The following is an 18847-nucleotide window of genomic DNA, read 5'->3' as shown; positions in this document are numbered from 1 at the left end:
CACCACTGAGGTGCGAAAATGGCACCGAAATAGCATGAAAGCGGCCGCGCACACTTACACAGGGACGAAAGAAGTCACTGGGGCAAAATGCCCAAAAGGCGCAAATGCCCAAAGAGATTTGACTCTTTGTTTAACGTAGAACAGCTTTCTTTTTAAATAGGATGTACGATTCTTTGCTTTTTACCTCAAAATCAAATTACGTCATTCCTTATGGCAAAATAAGCAAAATTTGTCAGTTCAAAAGCGAACGGAAATTTTTTATGGTAATCAGGCTAAAAATTGACTGTCTTGGTAATTAGGCTAAAAATTAGCTTGAAAGAAAACACTCCGTTGCTAAAATTCCTATATCAATTTGATACCGGGTCAGTTCAAAAAGCGAAACGGAAAAGTTTTTCTGGTTATCAGGCTAAAAATTGACTTTTGCGTTAAAAAAGGCCAATAAATTAACCTAAAATAAATCACTTCGTTGCGAAAGTTTCTACAACACTTGATATCGGGTTAGCACCGAGTAATGAAACCAGCAGAGTATCGGCGAGTACCGATATCACCCGAGTATCGATACCATCACTTGGTATCGGGTATCGGCTGTGGTACGATATTATCGGGCGTGGCCACATTCACCAGTGTCCAGTGATCCAAAGGATCAGACTAAAATCTAGGGCAAAGGTCAAAGTGTCCAGTAATATAGTAGCGTCGAAACCAAAGGAACGGACTAAAATAACGGGCAAAGGTCACGGGGTCGGGCAAATAAGGACACGCGACTCTTAAATGGCGCAGGTCGAAAAATTTCGCCAATAATCCCTTCGCATTGTATGGCGGGAATTAATAATTCAGACGAAAACTCGAAAGCGCAATCGACGCGGAAGCCAAATCCTGTGGGCGCGTCTCCGGTTTCACCTTCTGGCAGGTCAAAAAAAAACGGTAAAAAAGCACATTAACGCGCACACACCGCATGCATAATGTAGGCCAGGTCAACCGACTGCTGGTCCCCGCATCAAGTTTCCATTTTTGATCGATTTTGGGGGGGTCGCCTACGGGGACAATTTTGCAAAAAGAGAGATTGTCGCAAAGACGCAGTCGCGCTGTGTGTCGCTTGTCGCGTGCCGCGCTATAAAATTGGTCGCACGACAAAGAAAACCGCGTACCAAAAAACGCCTAGTTGCCTTGTGTAGTAAGGGTAATAGCAGAATTATAACTGTTTTAAGTGTTGCGTAAATAAACATTTTGAAACAAGGCCTTTACTGTATTCGCTTTTCATATGTTCACTTGTATATTCCACAGTGGATAGTAGACCCAATACTTTCGATAGTGACCAAAAGAGTAAGTTATGCTTGTATTGTAATGAAAGTGCTTGTTTCGACTGTAGCGGTATTTTTTAACCCTTTTAACGAAAAAACAAGCAGTTTTACAGCGTTTTTGTGACGGAATAGGGTGCTGTGGTTGCCGAATTTTTTATTTTATTTTGGCAATCTAACAATCAGTTACAATTTAGTGGCACTCCGCCTATTTAAAGATGTTAAATATAAGACCTTAACGTACAACAAGCTTTTTTTAATCTTAGCAATCGCACATAATGAGTAATGCCCTAAGCGTGACTAGATAGGTCCTAAAACAGTTGACATAATCCTAATAAGCAAAAATACACCTAAAGACATTTTTATATTTAAAAACAGTAAACCAATTCTAGAAGTTTGCCAAGAATTGAAGATTCAACTTCTTCTCTATGTACAATTTTTTACAAATCTTTAAACTCGGTATTAGAAGACTTAAACGCGTCAAAAAAAAACAATTTACAACAAAAGAGCAAAACAAAGTTTTATAAGGCAGTAGTCCCACTTCCGGATTAATTCTATGTAGACTGAGATAGACGGGTACAAAAATATCTCACGGAACCCTAAAAGGGTTATAATGAAAGACTTAACTTAATGCTCAAACCGCCAACCTTCCAACTTATAGGAACCAATCAATCCTAATAGAATGAGGTGGCTAATGGACCGCTACACGCAGATTTTATTTTTATCTACTAAAAAAGTCTAGCCGTGGTTAAGGCCGTGAGCTAAAACAGCAACCGAATAGAGAACAAAGCAACTTTCGTTATGGCTTGATTTTGCCATTCGTGCTGCTACTTTAAGCTGTTATATAAAGAAAAGTTGTTAATTATTGATGTTTAGTTGGGCAAGCTGCTAATGAAATTATGTTTCGGGGGAAACTATATTCTTTAAGTTTTGCCGGTGTCGGTTTTCTTGTAGGTTACGGCCAGCCGCGCCTTCCAAATTTGTGTAACTGTTGGCAGTTATTGGAGGTTTTTATCAGGAGGTGTTTTAACAATTTTTCTGCTACGAGTATCTTTGTGTTTTATCCTGTTAAGTTTCTTAGCATTTTGTAATTAGCTGGTGCTTGCTTTATTTATACTTTCTGCATCCGAAACGGTTCTCGTTTTTAAGTATTTCATTTAGGTTGCAATATAGACCATGCAGTTCTTTTACTTAAACTCTGCGTCTGTGACAGTAAAAGGCCACGGAGCGTATTTTTATAAACGCCATTTGTATTTCAAAAACATGTATATCCAGGTCTTAGATAGAGTATTTTATATTCTGCTACGTTTTTATTGCAAGCTTTTCTGATCATTTACAGGTTTTGCTGTACACGCGTTGTATTTTACCTGCGTGGCTGTACTATTTTTCGCTGAAAGTTAGAGTTTTGATTTGCAATTTTTAATCTCTTTTATATTTTACCAACAGGTATCGTTCTCTTTATAGGCTTTGCTTAAACTGTACTGACCGCGTCGACCACAGGGATAAGGCTTACCGAGCATTATGGTGGCGTTGTAGGGATTCTGACACATTACATCCAAACGTCCGCCCTTGGTGCCAATCGTGGAAATCACCTTGCCAACGGAAACGTCAAGGTACTGCAGGAATCCGCGTCGATTCTGGAAAAACAGGAAACTGCTGTTGCGTCTTGCTTCAGTTTTGCTGTCGATGTAATAAGCGGCTTGCGGGCCGAATGATGGTGCAGGTTTGAATTATGTCTCAATAATATTTTAAAAATCGACGAAACTTTGCTTATTATGAGTAAAAGGTAAGAGAATACAAGCAGGTGATGTCAGCATTCAAATTTCGTTCGAATGTCAATTAAACTGAAACACTTTCGGAGTAAGGAATCTCCCGCAGACAATAAAATTTAAAAGAAAGATTCTTTCTTTCGCATTAAATGATGTTAAAACTGTTTAGAAAAACAAGAATAAAACATAAATCATTTCTTAAAATTTTACAGAAATATATATTTCGCTTTATGAATAAGAAATCATCAGTTTCTTATTTAAATATAGAATCATCAAGGATTGAACAAGGATTCTATTAAACAAGAAACTGATGAAGTCTATTCATAAGGCGAAATATATATTTCTGTAAAATTTCAAGAAATTATTTTATGTTTTATACTGTTTTAACAAACATTCTTAACATCGTAATCCCAATTAATGAATTTCTTGATATTTTCTGTCTAATTTTCTCTCAGCGTTTATACAGTGGAGAATACAAACTGACGCAATTTTTTCATATGTTTTTTATTAATAAGAATAGCGTGTTGAGTTACTTATCACCACAGTGGGTGGAACACTCACAGTAAATCAACTAGCTTCTGTGGCATCGTGAGGTTAAATTTATAAAGCACGCCTTGTCGATTTCGGCATGACCGGGGTTTATACAGGTGGGTGAAGTAAACTATACCGAGAAAAAATAATAAAACAAATATGAACAACAAGTGCAAACTAAACAAAGGCCACGTTTGGCAAAATAAAGGGCAACAGTGTGACGACCGCTTTTCCCGGGCGCATTTCTTATTACATAAAAGTCACGCAGGCGCAGTGATAAAGATGCAGTTTTAAGCGAGAAAAGGACACTTTTTACAGCTTTTTGTGAACAAATGCAAACTCAATAAAAGCCACGTCTGGCAAACTAAAGGGCAACAGTGGTTCAATTTATCAAACACGCCTTGTCGCTTTCGTAGTTGAGCGGAGTTTATACAGGTGGGTAAAGTAAACTACAACGAGAAAAAATAATAAAACAAATATATCACCCACAAGTGCAAACTCAATAATAGCCACGTCTGCTAAACTATAAAGGGCAACAGTGTGACGACCGCTTTTCCCTGGCGGATTTCTTATTACATAAAAGTCACGGAGGCGCAGTGATAAAGATGCGGCGGCACGCTCGATTAAAAATATCAGGAAAATGTTGCTACTATGTGCAATAAAAAAATAAAAATGAAGTTAGGAAAGCGGCCATGGCTGCGTTCAGTTTTATTCAGATCATGCTAAAAAAAGATAGCTAAGATTTATCTGCAAGCAAGATTCTTTCATCAAAAGAGCCATGTGACGTCACAAAAGGAGTCATATATGACTCGCGGGTCACAGGTTCCCGATCCCTGCTTTAGATAGTGATAGTCACCGAAAGAATAATTTATACTTCAATTGTAATGAAGGGGCTGGGTTTGCGTTCGACTAGCGGCATTTCTTAACAGTTTTAACCGAGAAAGAGACACTTTTTACAGCTTTTTGTGAACAAATATCACCCACAAGTGGAAACTCAATAAAAGCCACGTCTGCTAAACTACAAAGGGCAACAGTGTGACGACCGCTTTTCCCTGGCGCAGTTCTTTTTACATAAAAGTCACGAAGGCGCAGTGATAGAGATGCGACGACACGCTCAATTAAAAAAGACCAGGACAAATAAGTGGCATGATTCGGAGGGAGAGTGCGCGCCGGTTCCATATCGATTTGTGTCGTGCAGGAATAAGCAGCATCGATTTTAATAAAGTCGCCGTAAAATGGGGATTAGGGTAGGGGGGGGGAGTTAAACTTGCAATTTTTTTCCAATGTTTGGATTAAATCTCTAGACTCGCGACTATATTGTGCCAAGTTGTCTACTTTGGACAAAATTTTCGTGCATTTCTAAGCCAAAGGTAATTTATGATAATAATTCTAAAAAGGCCAGTTCGCTCCATGAAACAACCGAGTACTCGTTTTTAGAAATAGACCGATATATCGGTTTAACGATTATACCGGCCGATATTTCGCCTCTACTGATATATCGGTATCGGTCAATTTTTGCCGATATTTTACAAGTAAACTATTATATGTTTTTTACTTAAAAACAAACAAATTATCTGCAAAAAAGGGTCTAATATATATAAGTGCATATAAACTAAAACGTTATTCGGAATGTAGTTCCAATTCATTAAAATCTATTGCAGTATAAAAAAATCGGTGCGGTGTCCGGTATCGGCTGGCAAAAACGTAGAAAATCGGGTATAAATCCAGGTCCAAAAAGTGTATCTGACGATTTCTACTCTTTTCAGACATATTTCATTGTTTTAGCCCCAAAACAGTTTCACATCTTAAAAAGCGAACGGCTCCGTTTTACAGGAAATACATGGCATGCGTTTGTTTTCGAAAATATGATCAGTTGATAGTAACAGCACCGCTATTCCTTGCAAAACGTGCCTTTGGGGTTTTCAAATTAGACCCCTTTCGCAAAACAAACGGAGGAAGGTTCACAGGTTTACCACACATTTCTATGAAATTAATTCAAAGAGAATCAAAGTTTTTGCAAAGACTTAAAATTTAAACTCTCGTTTTGCAATAAAATTGGTTTTTCCCGCGAAATACGGATTTAAAGCTGACTTTTCACTTAAATTTGTATTCTGTTTTTAAGTTTTAAACAAAGTTTTTGGTCTGATTTTTTGGGAAAAAATGCACGAAAAAAAATGTGCGGCCGCCAATATATTCAACACTTCACTAGCGAACCGCTAACGTATAAGGCATGACGGCAATTCGTCTTTCCATAATCGGGGGCCAAGGTGATATCACACTGGCTCGGCGGTAAACAAGCTCGCAAGCCGCATTCATTTCTCATTGCATGCGATGTGCGTCAGTTCGAAGGCACAAGTCTTTCGATCGTCATTAGGCGTGATTAACCGGACTGCGAGCAGTCACCTAGCTTCGGGTGATTATGCGTTGTCGAGGATGCTGATGCTGATGCAAGCTTATGGGCGCTTTGCTAATTGTTGGATTCCCTTAAGAGGTGGCGGTTGCAGCAGTTCGTTCGCCCGTCTCTCTGTGGACGTTTTTGCCGACGCAGTTGCATTCGGCGTGTCAGTGATTTGCTATAGGCGTGGTTGAGTACCTTATTTAAAGTTATTTTGCATGGCCTGAAATTTTAGAGTTCGTATTAGGGGTTTACCGACTACCCGACGGCGGTGGCTTGTCAAGGGGCAGTTTTGTTGATGTTTGTACAATAAATTCAGTTTTGTAGTTCTGTGTAGGGGTGGACAATAATATCGGATCGGAGCCGATACCCTATGGTACTCGTCCGATACTAGAGTAGTATCGGTGCCGATCCGATGCCAAATTAATACTGGAGTTTAAGTGAAGATTTGCAATTCAATGCAGCAATTTCTGCTTTGAAAGGTTAGTTTTTAAACCACTGGAGGTAGCTCAACTTCTTATCGTTAAAGCGAATTCGACCTAATAACCTGGAAAACAATACCTTTGAACAGTTCGATTCTTTTCTATTTTGATTATCTTGGCATATGAATGACGACAGTTACGTCATTTGGTATCGTATCGAATCGCGATATTTTTTGTCCAGAATATCGGTTATCGGAATAAAATGTCAAGTATCGGACATCCCCAGTTTTTGCGCGGCAGTGCGAATGTCCGATATTTTGCATTTCATTCCAACACCGATACACGATATTTGAACAGAAAATTAGATCCGATACCACATTACGTCATAACTACGCTTAATCAAAGAAAGAAGATAAAAAGCAAACATTCAAAGGTTGTTTTTTCCAGGTTTTTTTGGGTCACAATGTGATTTAGCGTTAAGGGTTTGTTTACCTCCATTGTTCAACCTGCTTTTTTGATAAATTTACGCTTTAACGTATATTCACTGCGTTGGATGGTAAGACATGGTTAAAATTCCTATATATATATAAATATATATATTGGTATCGAATCGGTCTCAATATCCAACTGAAAATGGTATTTTAATATCCTTTCAATTAGTATAAATTTTGACATTAATGGACATCACTTAAAGCCAAGATGCTTTATTATGGACAAGTCACATGCGAACCCCACCTGCAAACTTTGGATAATTCGGGTACAAAATGCGTAACCGTAAGTTTACAGTTCGGCAATAGCCATAGTAGCTGATAGATTAGAGTTATTATGTTTAACAGCGTAAATGTTTTAATAGTTGTCATTTGAGTTAATTGCAATTCAGATCGCCTTATATATCGGCAGCTTTAAGAATAGTAGAACGCTCTACTGATTCGCGGAAGTTAGAATAGGCAGGACTTCCGTTTACGTGCATTGCGCAATTTGCAGATGAGGTTTAGTCAGTAAAGAAAAATGAAACAGCAAAGATTCATCTAGTCAACGATTAGGGTTGAAACCAATGTTTGCATTCCATAACAAAGTTAGTTTTGGAGCATAATGGTTGGAGGTTGTAGTAGGACGTAATAAGAGTGGCAAAGCCCATACAGAATGCAAAGCCGCGTATTAAAAATTAATAAAGAGTTATTTGAAACGTTCAAAATGCTGCCTATTTCGGTATGGGTTTTAAATCTTTGGTAATATACAGAAAAGTTTTATTTAATTCTAAGTCAAACGGGTGTTGTTATGTATATTCAATGATATCTATTCATTATATACATGCCAACATTGTCGACTCTGCTAGCTGTAATAAGCTGCTAAGGAACGCAATAAAAGGCGTTCAGGCAGGCAAGTAGAACCAAACAATCGATTAATTCTATGGTCGAATCGATATGATCGGTTTGAGTGTGCTTATGAAGAAAACAGTTTACTGCTTTAGCGGAGAAACGTTTATTACATTGCATCTTGCCCCGATCCAATAAGTACGGCCAACTTTTTTGCAAAAACACATTTAACCTGAAGTGATGTTGAAAAGAAATACAGTTATTCAAAACGTTTCAAATGATATCTACATCTGTATGGGCTTTGATATTCTTATTACGTTTTGCTACAACCTCCAACCATTATGCTCCAAACATTTAACCTATTTCACGAGTAAGAAGCAAAGTCTAACCTTTTTAAAAAGTTAATCAAAACTTCGTGAAGTACGTTCGTACAGGGCTACCTACACTTCTATTTAGCCTGCCGTATTTAGTCTATCTACCAGCATATTTATCAAAAGTTTGCCAGTGATTAAAGGAGATCAGTTTTTGCAAAGCAAGGTCGAAAACAGCTATACCGGTTTCAGTTATAGGTTTGCCTAAGTAGGATTTATATTAAGCCAGGTCATGTCATTAAACAATCTTTCAAACTTCCTTTGTTGCACAGAGACCCGCAATTAAGAGATATCCTAGTCCGTGGGAGATTATCGAAAAAAATTACTGCCTCGGGCCAGTAGAAATTGGCTAGATTTTTACGGCCCGTTCTTATTTTCTGCCGAATTTTGCCAACTTTTATCACAATTATTTGATATAATCAATGCAAAGCCAAAAACACGAGTAGATCGACATCATCTTGATTAAGACGTTTCGGTATGAGCTTGTATGATATTCAGTTAACAAGCTCGTATCGAAAAGTCTTAATCGAGATGATGTCGATCTACTCGACCTTTTTAGCTTTGACATTCATTATTATCAAGCTACAGTACAGATCCGTGCATAGTGTACCCAAGTATATTCTTTAAGTGTTCTGGCATAATATTGAAGTCAGTCCTTTCACTTATTAGGTTTTTGTGTTTGTTTTGTTTTTTTCTATTTTGTGTAAAGTCTGATGGTGACATAATTATAGACGACATATATTGGTCTTTTAAATGCTTCAATATGATACCACAACAGTCTAAAGAATATTTGCCCTCATTTAAAATCATTGTCGTCATTTAACTGCAAGAGCGATGCAGTTAAACACTCTTAATACAACATTGTGACTTCATTTTCTTCTTAGTGTCATATACACGAAAACGGGCAAAAATCCTACTGCTGTGGCCGTAAAAACTAGCCAATTTGGCTTGTGATTTCTACCACATTGTAAAAACCTTGCGTTTTGATCACGTATTTCGGCTAACCGGCTGTAATGATTGTAACTATGTCCTTGAATCGTAGCCATTATGTGGCCGCATTGCGTAGTTGTTTTGTTTAGATTTGATACGTTATATAGCTGCGCGATATGTTTACAGGGCTCAAAATAAATAACTAGGGTTGCCGAAGAAATTACCAAACAAGCATTTCGATCACTGCGTGTGGTGTGCATCTGAATAAGCTTGGCAAAGTAGATCTAGGTAAATGCATATTAGAAGACGTCAATCTAAGAGGTGGCTTTATCATTTAGCAGTATTAGCAACCAATGTATATTTTACCTGAATTCGGTGGTGCCACAGCTTAAAATAAAACTAATTAGATAGATTAGGGTGGCGTAATCAAGGCGCGATGGCTCGCGAGACATTATTAAATTTAGTGGTTCCTAAAACAGTTCTTTTCGCGTACTATTCTTGGGTTTCCTAAAGTGTTCGCGTAACAACAAAATTAGCAAATGTAAAACAAATTAAAGAGTTTAACCAAATGAACGAGTACTAAACTTATATCAGCACACAAATCCATAGACTTTTTTTGAGTGTGTCCTACGAAATTATAGTAAAATGTGGCCACATATGGTAAATTGTGTCTACAGATGCTGGTAAATTTAAATGGTAGACTATTAATTGGATTTGTAGGCCAGTAATTGGATTTGTTGGTTAAAAGATTTGGATAATGGTTACAAATCGCTGCTTCAGGTTTAAACCAGAGGTTCTTAAACTGGCTTTCGTGGGCCACTTGAGGGTAAGTGGATTAATTTTAGGGGTCCATGAATTTTAGGAGGCACAAGGCCTAATAGAAATTTTAATAAATACAACTTTAAAAAAAATATTTAATTAAAAAAATTGGCTTGGAGCCTTGTTCCTAAATGTTTTTAGACTGTATTTCACTTTCTCATTTGTAGGACCGAAAACAGCAGGTTTCCTAAGTGTACTTGTTTTTTGACGTCATCCCTAAAAAAAATCCACTTCGGCCCTGGTGTATTTGCAGAGGGTTGCGAGAAAAAGAGTCAAAACCACTGATTTAGACGAAAGCAGCAACGCTCAAAAGTTCCGCGTTTGCAGAGGAACAAGTAAATTAAACGCAACACGAAAGCGGTATACGTAGCCGAAATATGCTTTTCGCGTTTCGTTCTAAGCGCTGCGGATGCGGCTTTCGGCGCTCAGCTCTGCAGAAAAAGGCCAACATTAGTCGCAAAAAGTTAGTGATTCAAGAGAACAACGCGGTCTGTTGACATTGGCTGGATTCTCTGCACACTTAGTTTTTAGTCGGGTTTGTCGAAACGGCAACGAAAATCGTCGCACACGATGCAAGACAAAGGGGCCGGTTGTTTTTCGGCGTATCGTGATCACTAGGACAGATATTTTGGGAGCGCGTAAAAGTAGAACAAAAGTCATCACGAGAAAAGAGGGCGTTTAGCTTGGGATCAACGCACAACAGTGTTTGGATTTTTAAATCCTGGTGATTTTAGAGAAAAAATATTCCGATTTTGGCAAACACGTCTCTAGCAGGAGACTGAACAGGATTTCAAAGCCTTGCGATTTAGACGAGAATTAAAATCAGACAAACTTGTCCAGCACAGAATACTGTGAAGGATTTAAAGCCTGACCATTTCGGGCGAAAAACATTTAAAATAGGCGAAATTGTCCGACGCATAAATATAAAGGAGTACAAAGGATTCTATTCACATAACTATAAAGTTTGGTGTGAAGAAGAAAAAGCAAAAGTCAGCTTACCGACGGACATTTAGATGCAGTAATGCGCACTGCTAACTACACGTTTTCATTATTTGTAAAAAAACGCTTTTATTATTAGAAAGAATTATATTACTAAACTTTGGCACGGGAAGAAGTTATGGGATAAAAATTGGCACGCCGGCATGTTTGAGTTGGACAACCCTGCTGTAAAGGATTTAAAGGCCTGGTGATTTTGTGTGAAAAAGGGTTTCGAAACGGTCGCTATCGTCTGAGATTTAAGGCTATACAAAAAACGCATATGTCAGGGCCTGTTTGACGCACAACGAGTGTGAACGGCGACCGGCTATAAATAAAACAGGCAGATAATTTATCAGGCTTCTTATTTTAGCCGACTCGAAGCCGCTCAAATATCGCCCGAAATGGCGCTGACGCTTCTGGTCGAACGCTGCCGTGGCCAATCAGAGGGGGTCACCAGGGCCTAGGGGGGAGGGGGGTCAGCGGCAGGGCGTGTCGTGACGGGTGCTGATTGTTTGGGGAGGGGTCGTTTTGCGGTAATGACGTCACAATTCCGAAAACAATGCCGGACGCTTTAGCAGTGATCGAGCGATAGAGTATAGGCTAAGATTCGTTGTGAAGCTTAAACCTTAGTGCAGTGTTTTGCAACCTGTTTTGGCTCGCGGCACCCTACAGAAATTATAAATAGTTCGCGGCACATTTTTGCAGAGTGGTTAACTGTAACGTTGCAATAAACGAGATTGAAACAGCACTGTGCAACAAGGTTGAAAAAAAACTTTTTAATTATTGGCACTTTTATCGTACACAAAAAATTGTATTAAGAAGCTTACCAAAAGAGCAAAAATTGGAATCCTGAAAAATTTGAAATATCTCTCGGCACCCTTGAGTGTTAAAAATAGCACCCTAGAGTTCCGCGGAGCCCCGGTTGAGAACAATTGGTGTAATGCGTTGTTTTCAAGGAAGCGTGGAATAATTACATGTGATATAGGCAAAAGAAAGAGGCAAGATTTGATGTGCGTATGCTACAAACCCAATAGACTTCTATGGGTTAGTAAGTTATTCAGCGTTTCATCATCTTAGATTTGACGTGTCTTGACAGGTAGAGTAGAGCGTAAATTAAGTTTAAAATGTCATGTCTAAAATTACACTCCAGTCAAAGTGTCAAATTAGTAATCTAAACTCCAGCTCAAAGTGTCAAATTAGTAATTCAGTTTGTAGCTTTGCTTCAAGGAATTTAACCTAGATGCTTTAGTTGTGTAAATACTATTTGTTTGGTTCACCCTGTGCATCGTTATGCATTTTTTTAACTGGGCGTAAAAATAAGAGTATGGTGATTTTTAAGTCTCAATTCAATGATGGCCACACGCGAACTTTTTTTAACGATTGAATCACACTAGCAAACGGTTTTTAGTGTCTCACATTGGGATGTTTCATATCAACTATACCTTAAACAAAATAAATCAATATAGATGTCCCGAAAAATGTGTAAGGTTTAAAAGCGTTGGCGTATACAAGTAGGGCAGCTATAGTCAGAATAAAGCGAAAAACTAGAGCATGACAACAAACATAAGTGCATTATAGAGTAAATATAACTAATTTAGCAGCTTGTCTGGTGTGTAAATTTAGACATGACACTTTAAAGTTAATTAATGTTTCGTTTACTCACGCCAACCTTAAGATAGATCACTGACTCACTTACAGCCTCATCATCCAACACAAAGTGCAATCAATAACGGATCGAGGTTGAAGAACTTGCAATTTATTATAGTGGTGTTAACACAACAGTTAAAACACCTTTGGCGGGATCGCTGTTAAAGTGTAACAGTTAATTGTTTAGGTCAGTGGTTTTCAACCGGGGAGCCGGGGTGCCATTTGTAATGCCCAGGATGCCGAGAGATATTTAAAAATCTTTAAAAATCTGATTTTTGCTAAACTTTTACAACTTTTTTGTAAAGATTAGAGTGAAATAAATCCAATTAAAACTTTCTACGTTGTTGTGCCGTTCAAGATCCGTTTATTGTAACATTCTAGTGAATCACCTACGGAAAAATCTTGTAGGGGTGCTGCAATCTATTTATAATTGCTGTAGGTGCCGCTAGCACCCGCTAACACTCGTTTAAGTACAAAGTCAATTGCAAGAGGTGAAAGATTACGCAAAGAGCCGTTCTTTCCAAGCGCCTGTAGTTCCCGGAAAAACATAACAAAACGACGGCACTTTTTTGGCGTGAAGCGAGTGCCTTCGTGCTAAACTTACACGTGCCACTGAAAACCGAAAACGAAAAAGAGCGGCTTGCCCCGGCGCCGGCTTTAAGTTCGCAAAATCAGAAGCAGTGAAACACATCGTATAATTACGGGTTTCGAGAACCCGCGGCTAGATTTGGGCTCGTCCGCTGTAGCTTTGGCGCGTTTGTACGGTTTAACACGACCGTCTTTTGAAGCCTGCCTTTTTGTATAGCTCTGGCATGGTTTTGTCTCCTTTGTGCAGATAAAGCACGCAACGAGGCAGTGCAACGTAACTAGGAACATATTTTAGCATTTGAAAAAAGGTGAAGTCAGTGTCAGTAAAGTTTAAATGACTTTGCTTGAAGTCGGTGGAGGTTTAGCGCCCAGATTAGACTATATCCGCTTCATTGCCTTTTGTTTTGTAAGCCATGTTGGGTCGCAAGATTTTTTGTCCTTAAAAGGTGATGAAGTCGTTTTCACTACTCTGTCTGGTAAAAATAAAGTAGAATGAACTTCAATCAGCTTGGGGTAAGAAAGGGTCATAGTGTACGATAGAGGAAACAGACTGTTTTGGAAGCGGCCAATGCAAAACAGGCGTCGACGAGCATATCAATTGTTGGCGGGCCTGAATGATACAAATTGAGTGTAACTTGAAACTTTGCGGGCGAATTCAAAGCTTTGAAGTACGGCGACGCAAATCCGTGAGCTTTGACTATCTTACCAATCAGGGCTCGCATGACAAAGAAACAAAAACGTTTGAACATGAAGGCGACTGTCAAACCAAGGTCACTCAAATGCGCTGGACAAAGACGAGTCTGATCATTATACTAAAAATGCATCTATAAGAGTATTGTAATTTCTTCTAATCTCAATAGTGGGAACTGTTTTAAATTGACATATATAGGAATATCTAAGCCACCATTAGAGTAGTAGGTAGCATTGTGCGAACGTTCCAATAAAACAATCCGCTTTATTGACGACACAGTGGTTTGTGGTTTAATGGCCATATTGCAGTAGTAGGTAACATTTCACTTTCAATATAGGCAATATAGGGATGTACAGAAGTGGATTTCAACCGCCTTGTTGTCGGTTAGTGACGCAAATTAGCCAGACCGCGAAACATTTTGTTTCAGTTTGGAAACAACAACATTGGCGAGGAAGGAAGGCCGGTACTATGCTGCTGAGAATGACATGCGCTAAGCTTAGCCTTCCGCCAGTGAAATGGGCGAAATTAGCGCTGCGGGGATTGGCGAAAGTTATGCTGATTACAAGACAAGAAAACTGCTAGTCAGGTGTAAAGTGAAAACGTGAAGAAAATTGAATGCTAATCTTCGTGGGATAGTTGCAGAGTAACAAAGAAGTAAATGCAAAGCCGGCTCTAACAGTAGTAAAAGTGAAAAGAGTAGAAATAGAGCAATTCGGATTTGAATATAGAAAACCACTAGTTTTTCTTGTTGAAATACAACAGTAACCCCACATCCGATTAAGAACGATTTCTTGTTATAAAAAGATGAGGATAACCCAATATTTATGTAGAAAATAACGTCAAATTATAAAGCTAATAAACATACAGTGAATAAAACCTATAAGGCAGTTAAACGGACAACTGAGTAAAAAATATAATTTGTATAATCACCTTCTTTTAATATGAACATAAATACGTGTAAAAAACAACGTCGTGTAATTGTGGTTTTGAAAAAGGCCGCTTTGTGCTATAGTAAAGCTCCTGGGTACTGTAGAATTTCCATAACATATTCAGGCTGCAGGTCTTTACGAAATCGGCTGCCGAAGTGACATACATAGAGCAGTATTCGTTGAATCTAGTGTGGGCAACTTTAACAGGAAAAGACGGTCTAGTTTTTCTCGGAATAACGGCGTACTTGACTTGGCTGCCGCGAGCATGTAGCCTTGTTAAAGTTATCGACACATTAGGTATGAAATACAACGAGAGGCTAAGTTTAACTCCTCGCTACCCACAGTCAGTTTTGACCTTTTTTTTTGTTGATTTCGGACGGAGATGTTGTTTTGATGTTACAGCGTTATAAGGAAAATAGACAAAGGTGAAAATTTCACGGTGCCGCAAACAACAAACATTTAATGTTTGAAAGCTTACTTTTTTTCAAAGCTTACTTTGTCGATCAGCGCCATTCAAGAATGATAACAGAATTTGACCCATATAATTATGAACTGTGGTGGCGGGATTCAGTCTAGCTGTATTTTATTAGCGAAAAATTGTCGTGTGAAAACGAAAATATTCTTTTTTTCACTTCCTTTAAATGCCAGATGATTTTTTGAGAAGGGGCGTTTTACAAAGTAATGCGATGTGATACTATTTTAACACGAACTGCGACTCGTGTTGTATGTTTTGTTTCCCTAAGCCACAAGTAGCAACATCAGCAGCTGCGAGTAGACATTAGCTGACAAGGCATCAAACGATTTGAGAGGCATCGCGCGAACGGGGGCGTGCGAGGCCATATGCTAAGCTCTGGTGCAAAGGCGACAAGCAAGAAGGAAAACAGGCAAGGCATTTAAGTAGGGGCCTCTGGGGACGCACGCGCTTGCATTGTGTACAGCCACAGCGGGCTTCGCAAATCAAACGGCGACCGGCGGCCATGATTCACTGTATCGATCTGTTGGGTGGGCCGAGGGTACGTTTGGGAGATTCGGCCTTGTATAGAGACCGCAATGCAATTACGGCATGTCGGAGCCAGTGCTGTGCTGTGCTGTGTGTCTGCTGCTAGTCGCTGACAATACGTGACCGCCTTGAAGATGCATAACGACGGCGTTTCTATATATATACGTGGAGGTGGCTATTTGGCCGGATCGCTCTTTTACGCTTGCAGCAATACGTGATTATTTATTAATCATTAGAAAGATGTTGGAAAAAATAAATAAAAATATGTCCTGATATCTGGGGGTTAGCGTTTGGGTTTGGGTGGTGGTATAGCATTAGAGGTAATTTTTTGACTTTTACATGATTTCAAAGTTTTTTTTCGGAAATCGATTTAAATTACTTTGTGTGCCGGGTAAATAGCCTCAGCAAGTGCCTATAGACTATTTGCCCGGTTCTCTCTTTTACGCTTGCACTTGTTTGTGATTATATGACGATTTGAACTACTTTGGTGTCCGGGTGAATAGACTCTTCCATATATATATATATATATATAATTTTATGGCAAGGTTTGGCGCAGCTTTTGATGTCGGTTTGCCAAAGGGGCGATGAATAGAGACCGATTGCCTTTTGGTGGGTAAAAAAGAAATGTAAAACACACAGGACAACTGGGTATAAACTGGGCAGGAATTGAGATCTAAAACTCGTTGAATAAAGCAAATCCCGCATTCTAAAAAGGGCAGTAAATGCCTAGACGAGTTGGTTAAATGAGGCGGGCACATATGCCAGACCTGTGTAGAGTTGTAGAAAAACTAAGGCTCGAAGTGTGTTTTTCAAAACCCCATTATTGGAGGTTGTCCCCATTATTGGAGGTTGACGGTTTTTTCTGAGAGAGAAACATTCAAGTAAGTGCGGCGTATAATTTCGCAAACTTGTTCGGTAAAGAGAAGAGAGATCATAAGGGCATCGCTGGGGGTTGAAGTTATGCGATCAACTCCGCCGAGAATATGAATTTCAGAAATCGCTTCCTTTCCGAACGCTAAAACATGTAATCGCGATCTCTTTTGCTTGCTTCTTAAGGCCAATTACACGCGCACTAAGTGGCCAGTTATCTTTGAAAACTGCCGTTTCGAGCGGCAAAGTGTTTGGTGGTTTATCACCGTTCGTTTTTGAGAACGCTACGCAAAGCATATAATTCGTACAAATCAAAACGCGGAAACTACTGCTGGCAAAATGAACAAGTGCTGGCCTAGGGCCCGAAATTTAGCGATTTTAGGGTCTGATCAAGTGCTTTCTGCACATTTGTATCGTTTTCCTGGAGAAGAACGTTTATTTAGTTTTCGATATTGCTATTTTCAAAAGAGCTAACAAATCACGAATTAGATATGCAGCCGTGTTTGTCATGTCCTAATCAGACATTTTAAATAAACAAAAATTTCAACAGGACCAACTAAATTTTAAATTATCTAAGTGAATAAAAATAAAACAGCACGATATTGGCTTCCTTAAAAATGGGATTCATAAAGACAGTTATATATGTTAAAAAACATTTTGTTGCCGTCAATCGATCCAAGATTTCGTCTTTATTTGAAAAATATCCCAAAAACCTAATATTTTCTCGTAGTGTAAATCCCGAAAAGTCTACCGAAATATAGATAAAATCACATAGGCCAAAGGCGATCGGGGGACCGAAAAATCAAAGCAAAAAAAAAACGAAATAGCCTGAAAAAACTTACGGTGGCGGCGAGCAGGAAATGGTAAGGCAAGAAGTCCAGTCTCAGGGTGTCGTCGAACTGCTTGAGGCAGTGAAGCTCGATGCCCTGGTTGTCGTAGATGTGCAGCCATTTGCGCTGCGCCACGGCGAACATATTCTCGGTGTGTAACCACCTGAAGAAACAACGGTTTACTTGAGACACGTGCAAATCAGCAACGTCTCAACCAGTGGTTCTCAACCGGGGTGCCGCCGCGCCCTGGTGTGCCATTTCTAATGCTTAAAAGTGCCGATAGGTATTTAAGAATTTTTAAGAATCGGATTTTTGCTCAATTGGTAAACTTCTTGATACAACTATTTGTGCACGATTAAAGACCATTATATTAATGACATTTTCCTACATGTTTTAAGCTAATTGTGTTGTTCCAGTTGCATTAATAGTGACATTTTTAGTAAAACACTTAACGAAAATTCCAGTTGGGGTGCTGAAAATCTATTTATTATTTTTGAGGGGTGCCGTAAACCATTAAAGGTTGAGAATCACTGGTCTCAACACACATCAGCACTTAATCGTTTTTTAGGTCGGTTAATCAGCTGGCACAATATAAGACAAATTGCATTAATTTTCGACAAACTTTCGCACAACCGTACTTTATCAGGTCAAAGTAGAAATGAATGAAATTAAAATGTACGAATCTTTTTTTAAGGATATCATTTTCATGGTGCGGCCAACGGGCAGACAGGTGGAATGTCCGATAATATGGATTCGTAGACGATACCCCTAGCAGGTTGAGAATCGGTACTTGTACGATTCTAGAGCATATCGGTGCCGATAAGATTCCAAAATGAGGCGTTTTAACCACTTTTTGCAATTTAAAGAAGCGTTTTTTTCTATCTGAAAAGGTAAATTTACCTTATCAGCTAAATATTTTCCACGCTAAATCAATGTATAGCCTAATTGTTTGTTGTTTGTATACCTCTGAAACGACGTCATACGTATCGGGTCAGGAGAACATACTACGCGCGAAAAATATGATCTATAAATATTATTATAGGTACAAAATGCGACAACCCTATACAGCGGTACGCTCTTATGGAGCAGCTAGCACTGTTCAAGTAACGTTGACCTTTCGCACACTGCGTATAGTACGAAGCACCAAGTAAGATGGCCACATTTCGCTATAAAGCAGTTGATAGTCGAGTGTAGCCAAATCGAGGAGGGCCGTAAGTACAGCGGCAGCGTTGGTCGGAATAAGGCGAAATCGCTGGGACGCTTTGCCTCGCCGCAAGCAAAGGCAGCACTACAGTAGCAGCAGCCATCACTGAGCATCCGGCTTAATTCTACCAGACATCCGACGCCCGACGATAGGCACTCGGACTAATTGAAGCTCATAGAGGGCCAGCGTGACTTGGCATATTTAGCCTGACTCAAAAAGAAAAACTTAAAACTTAACGAATTTTGAACTGCAGGATCGTTTG

At 39.1% G+C, this 18847-nt stretch overlaps 1 protein-coding gene across 1 annotated transcript in view; it reads right to left on the bottom strand.

Annotated features, from left to right (window-relative positions):
• LOC146132039 (WD repeat-containing protein 46-like) overlaps nt 1-18847 on the bottom strand; it is a 65615-nt gene that overhangs the window by 21361 nt on the left and 25407 nt on the right. The window contains exons 7-8 of the mRNA XM_083397189.1: nt 17394-17544; nt 2809-2932 (exon numbers count right to left, since the gene is read on the bottom strand). Of these exons, the coding sequence (XP_083253315.1) occupies nt 2809-2932; nt 17394-17544 (275 nt within the window). The remainder of the gene's footprint in view (nt 1-2808; nt 2933-17393; nt 17545-18847) is intronic.

This window comes from Ascidiella aspersa, chromosome 9, assembly GCF_963924565.1.
Source record: "Ascidiella aspersa chromosome 9, kaAscAspe10.2, whole genome shotgun sequence".
Classification (NCBI taxonomy): domain Eukaryota; kingdom Metazoa; phylum Chordata; class Ascidiacea; order Phlebobranchia; family Ascidiidae; genus Ascidiella; species Ascidiella aspersa.
The sequence above is the reverse complement of the archived record's forward strand: the minus strand, read 5'-3'. Positions and strand labels throughout refer to the sequence as shown.